This window comes from Oxyura jamaicensis, chromosome 25 (assembly GCF_011077185.1).
Source record: "Oxyura jamaicensis isolate SHBP4307 breed ruddy duck chromosome 25, BPBGC_Ojam_1.0, whole genome shotgun sequence".
Classification (NCBI taxonomy): Eukaryota; Metazoa; Chordata; class Aves; order Anseriformes; family Anatidae; genus Oxyura; species Oxyura jamaicensis.
The window spans coordinates 1636020-1646279 of NC_048917.1; the positions used below are offsets into that span (position 1 = coordinate 1636020).

The following is a 10260-nucleotide window of genomic DNA, read 5'->3' on the forward strand; positions in this document are numbered from 1 at the left end:
CACCAGTCACTCTCAGGGGCAGAACAGACTTGACTTGGGGAAAATTAATTTATTGCCAGTCGGTAACCGAGTAGGATAGTGAGGAACAACTAAATAAAAATATTTCCCTCTCACCCTCCCCTTCTTCCCAGGTTCACTCCCAGCCTTCCCATGGTCAGTCCGTAACACTTTGTCTCTGCTGCCCCTTGCTCCTCCCTGCCCCGGGGGGGGGAATATCCCGTGGGGTATGATCCTGCCCCCACTGCCTGGCTCCTTCCCCTGCCCTGCGCTTCTTCAAGAACTGCCCCCAGGGCCGGGTAGCTGGCAGGGTGCCGTCCTTCAGGAGGGGGCTGCGGTGGTGGTGGGGTCCTCTGGGGGCTGCCGTGGTGGTCTCAGCTCCATCGGGGTCCCGGGGCCAGCACGAGCGCAGCTGCCACAAGCAGCCAAGAGACGCAGCAGCCTCTGGGCTCTGCTTCAGCATCTTCCGAACCTTTTGGGGCCAAGGTCCAAGACGACCGGGGGACCCCTGGGCCCCCTCTGAGGAACTGGGGGGGGGGGTGTGATGTGGAGGGGCATCCCAAAAACCGACAAAATGGGGCCTAAAACAGGGCCACCTCCAGCAGGTAAGCAAGGAAGTGCCTGCGAGGCCCCGTTATGGAGAAATCCCCCAGACCCTTCCTGGGTGCTTGAGGTCGTGGGGGGGGCGGGGGGGGGGGGGCTTTGCCAGGTGTATTTAAACCCCGGGGAGGGGGGGGGAAGGCGGGGAGTCCGAGATCAGCGTGCAGCTGTGGCGCTGCCCTTAGGAGGCGAGGTTGCAGCGTCACAGACGGGGGACACAGGGGTGCAGGGGGGGGCAGAGTTGCCCATCATGTGGGAGAGCATCCGGAGCCCCCGGGGGGTCAGCCCAGGCATCCTGAAACCGCACAGACGCAGCCCCCGGCCAAAGTGCTTGAGGTTGGAAAAATCTGCTGAAGTCCCATCTGCATCGAAGCAGTCCGGGGGTCTTGAGTGTTTTGGAGGAAGTGAGAAACAAAAAGGCACAGCGTGATCTTCTTCCTTTTACTCACTGCAAACCACGCGGGAGCTGAGGGCAGAGCGCGCGCCGTGCTCCGATGGAGCTGTTTGTGTGCCTGCTCCTCGCCTGCCTCCTGTGCCGAGCAGGTAAGGGCGGGATGCTCCTTTCCCCGGGTGCCACGAAGGGAGGGAAGGAGCCCACGGGTGGACGCAGTCTGGGGATGCCCACGAGAGCAGAGAGCCCGCGACGAGCTGGCGTGTGCCGGACCAAGTGCCCTACATGGGGACGGGGCTTGTTTTTTGACCTTATTCCCAGGGCTCGGATCTGCTGGCCCAGAAGGGCTGGGTGAATCACGCCCAGCACATCCCAGACCTGCTCCTGGCCCCGTCCTCGCGTGGCCCCCCCCAGCTAACGGGTGAATGCGCCGGGCCTCAGCCCCAGCCCGGCCTCCGTCCAGCTGCTGCCAGATGTGCCCCAGATGTGCGCTTCTGCCCTTCTGCTCTGCGGCCGGTGGCGAGCGCGGGGTCTGCTCCCCGTGGCTGCCCGCGTGTTGTTTCTGAGCCTGCGGCGGGGTTTCGTTACGGGGAGCTCAGGAAAGGGGAGCTTTCTGGTTGTTTCCAGCCTGCTGCGAGACACTGAGACGTTCGCCGCCACGAGTCTCATGAACTCGTGGGCACAGAAGTAAAATCGAGGGAGGGCTGGAAGGGAAAACTGTGAATTCCCATCTGGCTCTTTGCAGCCAGACGTCTCCAAGCCTTGGTGGGGTGTCTCAGGGTTTAACCAGGCACCGGTGCAGGACGGGCTTTGCCCCCACGCCAGCTGGAGATGCTGTTTTTCTCCTCCTCTCTTCCTAACCAAGACTTCTGGGCAGGGTCTGCAGGTGGCTGTGGCCAAAAGAGAAACTCTCAGGTGCAGGGGGAAAGCAGCAAGGATGCCGCAGGAGCCCCCGCGGCCCCCAGGATGAGCTCGCCGTGCTGCAGCATTTCCTCCCCGAGCGCTATCTCCTCCGCCAGCTTTTTCCCCTCCCTGCAGCGGGGGGAGCGCATCCCCGGGGCAGGGGGGTGCGGGCAGGAATGCCTTTGCTTGGCCTCGAAGAAGAGCACCCTTGGGAAGAGAGCAGCGTCTTGGGGCCAGGATCTGCCTTTTTCAGGCTCGGGTGGGGAAATCTCCCCCCCTCCCCTCCCAGCCCAGCTGGGGCAGCACAGATTTGAACTGGGGAGTAGCCAAAACAAGAGCACTTTGCCTTGTTCCTCCTCAGAAGAGGGAAGAAGTCACAAAATCAGAGAAGCAGCCACCTGCTTCTGGCTCATTTAGATGAGCTTGGTCATCTTTCTTGCAAGAAAAGGGAACGTGCTTGATTTTTTAAAAATTATTTTATTTATTTATTTATTTATTTATTTATTTATGGAGCTGTCACAGATTCCTCCTCGTGCTTTTTGCTTTGCACCTTGGGGCTTTGCCCCTTGCATGCTCCTGGGGCCTGCGAAGCAGCGCGGGGCTCGCAGCTGACAGCAGCCACAGCCACGTCCCTGCTGCGGGACCTCATCCCGGAGTAAAACACGAGTCGGGGCCCGGACCCCAAAGAACCCCAAAGGCCTAAGGTCAGGGGGGCTCCGCATATGGGACTGAACCTGTCCCCTTGAGCACGGTGCCCCCAGACCCCCTTCGTTTCGTGCTCGGGGCTCAGCCTGGTTTTTCTCCCCAGCGGGCGCCAGCAGCGTGTTAGAAGTGGATGGAGCCGAGGGCAGGTCCGTCACGTTTCACCTTCAGAACCTGAAAGGAGAAAATTTGGCCTGGAACTTTGGTGGAGAAACCATACTTTCCATCAGACTGGGAGAGTCCCCCGACCCCTCGTTTTATGAGGACTCCTACAGGTCGCGCGTGACCTTCCCCGAGGACGGCAGCGCGCTCACCATCTCCCAGCTGGGGAAGAGCGATGCCGGCACCTACACAGCAAAAACCTCCTCGTTTAAAGCCAGCTTCATCCTGCGGGTGTACAGTGAGTGCCTTTTCCCTTTTCGGCCTCGTGCCGGGAGCCGAGGGTGGGAGACGTGCTGAGAGCCACCCCCCCCCCTCCTGCCCCGGTTTCCCACAGGCGTGCTGCAGGAGCCGGCGGTGACCTGCGCGGTGTGGAACTGCTCGGCCCACGGCTGCCGCTACACCCTGCGCTGCGCCGTGCACACCCCCGGGAACAAATCCTTCTCCTGGAGCCTCGGCCAGCGGCTGGATGCCGAGGGGCCCGAGCTGGTGGTGGAGGGTCCCCCCCCCGGGGGAGCTGGATGTGCTGTCCTACACCTGCACCGTGCGAAACCCCGTCAGCAGCCGCAACGCCACCGTCTCGCCCGCCGCCGTCTGCGCAGGTGAGAGCCCTCAAAGGATGCGTGGATGGGGAGGGCCGGGGGGATGCTGGAGGGGACGGGACACATCCTGATCCCAGCCGGGTGCCCCCCCCCCACCCCCCCTCCCAGGGTGGGGGGCTTTGCCGAAGCGCTCACCTCTGTGCCCTGTCCCTGTTCTCTTCCCCCACGCCGTGCTGCCAGAAAACACAACCCGCTCTCCTGCCACCGGTGAGCTGCCGTGCTGCCCCGTCCACGTCCTGTCCCCAAGTGTCACAGGGTGCCCGAGGCACCGGGCTGCCCCAACCCTGCGCTGGAGGCCGGGGAGTCTGAGGCTGGAGCAGTTCATCTCTTCCTGCAGCTTAGTAGGGGGGGAGGAGGGGATATCCAGGCTTTCTGGGCATCCTCAGCACCCGTGCACCGTCTCTGCCACCTGAGAAAATTTGGAGGGGGAGGTCTGGGTCAGTGCCTGAATGTCCCAGCTTGGGACGGGAGCAGGGAACTCTTAATGCAAAGGGGAGGCAGAGCCGGGGAGGTGCAAGAGCCGAGTCGCTCGTCCCAGTGTGGCGCATCTCCTCCTGCCAGCCCTGCACCACGTCCCCATGAAATAAGAGCTCCTGCCGAGCAGGGCAGGGCTGAGCAGGGGGCAGCAGCAGAGCTGCGCTCCTTTCCCCCCGGGATCTGACGCTGGGAAGAGGCCGATGAGCTTCAGGATGTGCCCAAACGACTCCTCCGTGATCACTGGACCCCCCTTCTCTCTCCAGACAGCTACAGCGGCACCTTCACCGGCACCGTCACCGCGATGGTGAGCGTGGCGCTCATATGCTTGGCTGTGTTCTTGGCCTTCGTGATATTCCGAGGTAAGGCTCTGCCTCCGGCCGCAGCCTCTGCGGCTCAGCCCCGCGCGTGGGCTGCTGCTGACGGAGCCCGGTGTCGCTTCTCCCCCAGGCAGGAAGATCTGCAACCCCTCCAGGCCCGGCGCTCCTGCTACAGGTAGGATTTTCAGGCTCCCCCCCCCCCCCAAGGTGTTTCCTTCCCTCCTCGTTTTTCTTGGTGAGGACAGGCTGGTCACCAAGATCAGGAGGGAATTCAGCCACCGCCAGGGCTTGGTGCTGCAGTGTAGCCGCTCTCACAGCCCCCCCCAAAGCTTTAACCCCCCTGGGACGTGCTGGAGGTCGCCGTCCATCCTCCCTCGAGCCCAGGCAGTGCTCGAGGCTGGGGCTGGCGAGCCCCCAGCACCTCCCTGTGCCCCCATCCTGCACACATGGTGACAGGGACAGGCGTCCCCGACCCCCACCAGCGATGCTGCGGCCGCTGGAGCCGTCCCGTGCCCCGGTCCCTCCTTTGTGACCTTTGTGCCCTCCCCAAGGGAAGAAAGCGGAGCCGTGAGGACAGCGCCAAAGCACGAGAGGGACTTTGGGGACAATCTGAAGGCAGCAGCAGAGGGGGGTGCAGAGAAGTGAAACGGCCCCGCTCCAGCACCGTGCCCAGCCCCAGCCACTCCTGCCTGCCTGCGCTGCCCCTAAGAGCTGCTGCCTGGATTCCTTGGTGCTGGGGGGCTTTGGGGGCAGAGCTCAGCGGTTTCCCCGTGAGCACGGCATCGCTTTCGGGTCCGTGCCTGGGGCTCGGGACACAATTGCAGCGGAGAGGCCGGGTCCAGCGAGAGGCTGCAGCACCCGCTGGTGTCTCCTCTCCCGGCACTGGCAGCGGGATGTGCCCGTGCCTTCCCCAGAAGAGCTCTCCCTCGCCTTTTTTTTTTACGTGTGCGTTGTTTTGCGAAGCTGAACTGAAGCTGGCGTGAACGGGGCAGTTGCTGCCCCTTTGTTTCTCTTTTCTGTGTGCCCGGGGCCGGGTGTGCAGGCGCACCCAGCACCACGATCGAGGCTTCCTCCAGAAGCAGGACCCAGCTCTTCCACCAGGAACAGCAAAACTCTTCCCCTAAAAGTTCCTCCCTGTGCAGGCCCGAGTCCCCGCGGCCCTTTCAAATGACAGGCACTGAAATGCTGACCCCAAACCAGGGTTCTCAAGGACTTAAATCCCCCCGATCCTCTGTCTGACGAGACAAAGACCGACAACGCTTCTTGCTGCAGTGGCTGCAGCTTGAGATGCAGAGGCTAACGCACAAAAACGCCTTCTATTTAAATAAAAAGCTGTTTTTCACCAGCATCTTGCTGTGACTCTCTTTGGCTGCCGGCGCACAGCTGTGGCTCTGCAGGGTTGGTGCCGGGATCCCCCCAGCCCTCGGCGAGGAGCCGGGAGCGCGCCGGGGATGCCGCAGCCGGCTCCGGTGCTGACCTGCCCCTTTTTTTTCTCCTTGCAGAGGTGGCAGCAGAATACGTGACGGTGTACGCTGAGGTCGGCATTGCCCCGCAGGTGAGTCCCTGCGGGCTCGCCCCCGGCGACCCCCCTGGGGTCCCTGCCTGGGATGGGGACAGCACAGGGGACGCACGGCGGGGGTGCGGAGGGAGGGCAGCAGCCGGACGGCCCCGCTTTTGTCTGCTGCTTCCTCCTGGGGACAGCAACGGGGACGGCCCAGAGAAGCTGGAAAAGCCACAGCCACCTGCCTGTGCTTCCCCGTGTGTCACCAGGGACCAGCGCTGGGTCTTGGTCCCCAGCCCCACCAAATTCGGGTGGCCTCGGCTCTCCGAGCCATTACTTCTGTGCCCTGGAAACATATTTTTTTTTTAAAAAAAAAAACCTTTTTCTGCCAATGCAGGATTTCCCTCGTGCACAGAAAAATGACCCAAAGAAGACGCCAGCCCCTGGGGCGGAGACCTCCAAAACCATTTATTCCACCATCCAGGCCATGGCCCAGGTGGGTTGGTGCTTGTGGCCATCTCTGGCTGGGGGGAGGGGGGGGAGGCAAGACAGAAATGGGACAGAAATGGGGCAGAAATGGGGCAGAAATGGGACCTGAGCAGGGCAGGGAGGCAGCGGGAAGGGGCAGCTCGTCCCCTGAGCGCATCGCAACGCCCTGGTGCTGGGGGCAGGGGCTCGGGGCAAGGACAGAGGGGTCGCCACTGCTTTTCCTCAAGGCCCAGCACTTCTAAGTAAGCCCGAGGGCCTCCTCTGACGTTACCAAAGGCATCGGCTGCTGGGAGCTTTGGGTAGCTGTGTCCGTTTCTAACTGCAGGTGGACGACAACGAGCTGGGCGGCAGCACGCTGGGGTGCTAGGAGCGGATGAGCCTCCAGTGGCCGGTCAGTGAGCGGGGTGCCAAGGCACAGGCAGAGCCCGTGAGCCTGCTCCGCTCGTGGTGCCAGCACGCCGGGCTGTGGCATCCCCTCCCGGCTCAGCACCACCGCCCGGGGCACCCCGGCACGAGGACGTAAGCACCTGGGGGACGTGGTGCAGGCCGAGATGCTCGTCTGGCGCCGGAGCCGTGCCCGTGCTTTGGCATCCAGGTGAGACTCGGGCTCCTCTTTCTGCACTCTCTGGCCAGAGAAAGACGGAACAAAACTGCGGCTGCCAACCCAGCCCCGCCACGCAGAGACCTCGCTCCTGGGAGGCTCCCGCAGCGAGGAGGCTGCGCAAGGGGACGGGAAGACCCGAGGAGAGTCCTAAAGCCACGATTTTATTACTACGCTCTTTAACTGTGCAAATACTTTTGACTTCTTCGGTTATGGGACAAAGAGAAAGTAAAAATAGCACTTTGTAAAACACGGTAAAAGACGGAGATGAAGGTGAACTGTGGTTTCTGCACCTGTGCTCGCTCCCCCGGTGCTCGTGGGGAGCTGGTGGAGACCTCGCAGCTCCCCCACCACCCGTGGGGTTTCTTTGTGCCACGAGTGAGCTGTTTGCAGCCCCGCATGAGACACTGCAGGGTGGGAAGTGGTCTGAGGGCGTCGGGGGGCAGGAGAAGGTCTGGGGGGGGGGGGGGGGGGGCGAAGGTGCAAGAAGCGTGGCTGATGCTGCTGCGCTCACCTCCTTTGATGTATTTATACACCAGGTTTTATTCTTGCGTGATGTGCTCGCGTGTGAGGTGCCGGAGCTGCAGCATTAGGCAGCTTCCAGGCGGAGCCGTGCCGAGCAGGGCAGCTCTCCGAGATGCTGCACGGGGCAGTAGCGGCTGCACAGCCCGGGCTGAGCCCCAGCAGGGGCCGGGTGAGGTCGGGATGCTCGGGGAGGACGCGGTGCCCGGGTCTGCATCGTCCCCGGCAGAGCTGGCGCTGAGCAGGACGTGCGCCTTGCCGTCAATTTTCCAGACAGACGCCGCACCCGTGGAAGCCTCTCCCTGTGCGTGCTGCTTCCCCCTGCTCTTTGTCTTGTCTGCGCGGATAGTAAATTATTCAGGGATGAAACTGGAGATTTCTTTGAAGTGCCTGGCACAGGAGAGCCCTCTAGGAGCTGCTGGAATAAAAATGCCAGACACATCTGAGCTCAATTTCTGTCTGCATATTTTTTTTTTTTGGGGGGGGGGGGGGGGGGGGTGGGGGGGAGAAACAGTCCTATTAGTGACAAACCCGTGGTGTTACTTTGTTCTCCGCATTTTCGCGGTGCGGCCAGAAAAGGCTTGTGTTTTTGTTTTTCTTGAATTTCTGCTTAGCCATCAAAAAATACACAACCTCGGTGGGCCACACGCTTTGCCAAGGGATTTGCCCCTGTGGCACCAAACCCGGCCCAGCCGGGCAATGTCCAGGGCTCGAAGCAGCACCGGTGACACCGGGCAGGGGCCCAAAGGGAGCCGGGGCAGCGCTGGAGCATCGCCGCCTCCTTCGCCCACGCCGGTGATGGCTGGGGCGCCGTCCCTTACCCCATGGCAGCCCCGGCGGTGCCCCCCGGGACGCTTTCTGCCCATTAATCATCATTTTATGTCGGCAACACCTTTGTGCTCACAGGAAGCCGTTGGCTGGGCAGAAAGGGGAAGGAAGGCATTGCAAATTCGGCTGCGAGGAGCCGCGGTGGAGGGCTCGGAGGGGCAGAGGGGATGGAGGCGAGCGGGGCCGGCTGGAGGTGGCTCTGCATCGCCGTGCTCGGCGCTGGGGCCGGTGAGTGGGGCTGGGGGGGGGGGAGGGGGCGACACGGGGCCTGGGGGTGCCCCCACTTGTGGGGCTGGGAGGGGAGGAAGAGGAGGAGGATGAGGAAGAGGGGGTGGCGTGAAGGCCGGTGGGTGCAAGGCTGCGATGGCTCCCCAGGGCACTGCAGCCCCAGGGCAGGGTGCGGGCCCTGATATTTTATGGGCAGCGCGGCTCTGGCCTCCTGCTCTATGGCTTGTGTTGCGCACGGGGGGGGAGGCTTTAGGCACCCCCAGCACCCAGGGCTGTGCTGTGAACCCCAACCTCACTGCGCTGCTGGCTCCGAGCCTCAAGCCCGGCTCTTTGCCAGCGCCGCAGCCGGGATGCTCGCTGCCCACCCGGCCCCTTTGCCGACCCTGGCGCCGTTTGGGTGTCCCCGAGCCGCGGCCCCGTTGTGCCACCACGGCACAGCCACCGCGCTGGCACCGCTGGCGAGCTGCTCAGCCTCCTGCCAGGGGTGCGTGGCCCTCCTGTGATGTGCAGGAGGAGCTCAGCCTGCCGGCAGAGCCCACGAGCACCCGGCCACTGATGCTCACCCAGCCCCAGGGCACCCAGGGATGAGGATTTGGGGCGGGGGGGGGGGGGCATTGCTGCTGCCTCGGCTCCCAGCCGTGGTGCAGGATCATGGTGGGGTTTGTGCAGCCCCGAGGCCACGTGCTGCTTGCTGTGAGGTTTCAAGTGGTCTCACCTCGAGTTCCCAATAGCTGGTGTTGGTGTCGCTGGGGCTGCTCGGCCCTAGCGTGAATTAACGAACCTTGCTCCCAGCGCTTGCCCTGGAAGGAGAGGAGCTGTGGGACCGGAACCTCACCCAGCATGATGACAACCCAGAGGCTATGGGAGACCCCACTGTGGCCACCAGGGACGTGGATGGGACAAAGACGTGGCTTGGGGCCTCTCCAATCCCCCCTTTGACCAGGGACCCCCCCACCGTCACCGCGCCAACGCAAGCAGGCGGCCTGGGGAACCAAACCCGTGAGTCCCACCGCCCCGGAGGGTCCCGCAGCCCCCCAGTGACCCTGACCCCCTTTTGCTGGCAGCAAGCCCCCATCTCCGGTCTCTCCCCATAGAAAATGGGTCGGGAGTTCCCGTCAAGTACTGGTCCCCCATCATCTTCGTGCTCCTTGCTCTGCTCGTGCTCTTCTTCACCTACCGGAGGACCAAGGGTGAAGGTGAGCTCCTCGCCGGGGCACCCGTGGTTGGGGCAGCCCCGCGATGGGTTGAGCAGCAAACGGTGGTGGCAAACCCTCCCAGCCTCAGAGCACCACGAAAAGCAGCAAAATGCCCCCCCATCCTGGCATGGCTCGCCGAGGCTTCGTGCTGGAGGAGGCTTCCTCTCTTTGGCTCTGCACCTTTTGGGGTCCCCCCTGCCAGCCTGGGCCTCGCTCTGCTTTGACACAAAACCGAGCTCGCGGCCTCACAAAACCCAGAGCTGCTCACTCCTCACCCCAGCAGGAGCTCGCTGCGCTTTTGTTGTTGTTGTTGCTTTATTAACGGGTTTTCGGCCTCTCTCATGTCATGCGCAGGGACGCGGGACCCAACCACCTCCATCAGCGACTTCTCAGGTGAGCCGCGAGCCGGTTTCTCGTTAGGGCAACGCTCGTTAGAGCAGCCTCTGCCCGCTCCTTGATTCGACCCCGCGTGTTGCGTTGCAGATGCGCTTGTCCTAGAGCACGACACCGCCCTGATCCTCCCCGCTGCCCAGGTGAGTTGGGCACATGGGGGCTGCTCCAGACCCCCCCCCCAGCCCGTGCCTCAGTTTCCCCACCTGCCGCTGCCGTGGCACCTCCTTGTGCCGCTGCTCCTCTCTTGCAGGAGGACAGGAAGGCGGCAGAGAACCCCCACGCCCAGGAGCTGACCGAGACCACCTTCTGCCAGCCGGGGGGGGGGGGGGGGGGGGGGGGGGGGGGGGGGGGGGG

General features: G+C 63.3%; 1 protein-coding gene across 1 annotated transcript; it reads left to right on the forward strand.

The window, feature by feature from the left end:
- Positions 1-2626: 2626 nt before the first annotated feature.
- On the forward strand, positions 2627-6983 carry LOC118178165 (T-lymphocyte surface antigen Ly-9-like; the record flags this gene model as incomplete). Its single annotated transcript, XM_035346456.1, is given in 7 exon segments — positions 2627-2993; positions 3090-3253; positions 3255-3354; positions 4095-4190; positions 5471-5703; positions 6047-6149; positions 6474-6983. Coding segments are annotated over 7 exon segments (1095 nt in total), but the record flags the coding sequence as incomplete, so codon positions are not given.
- Between the last annotated feature and the right edge of the window lie 3277 nt (positions 6984-10260).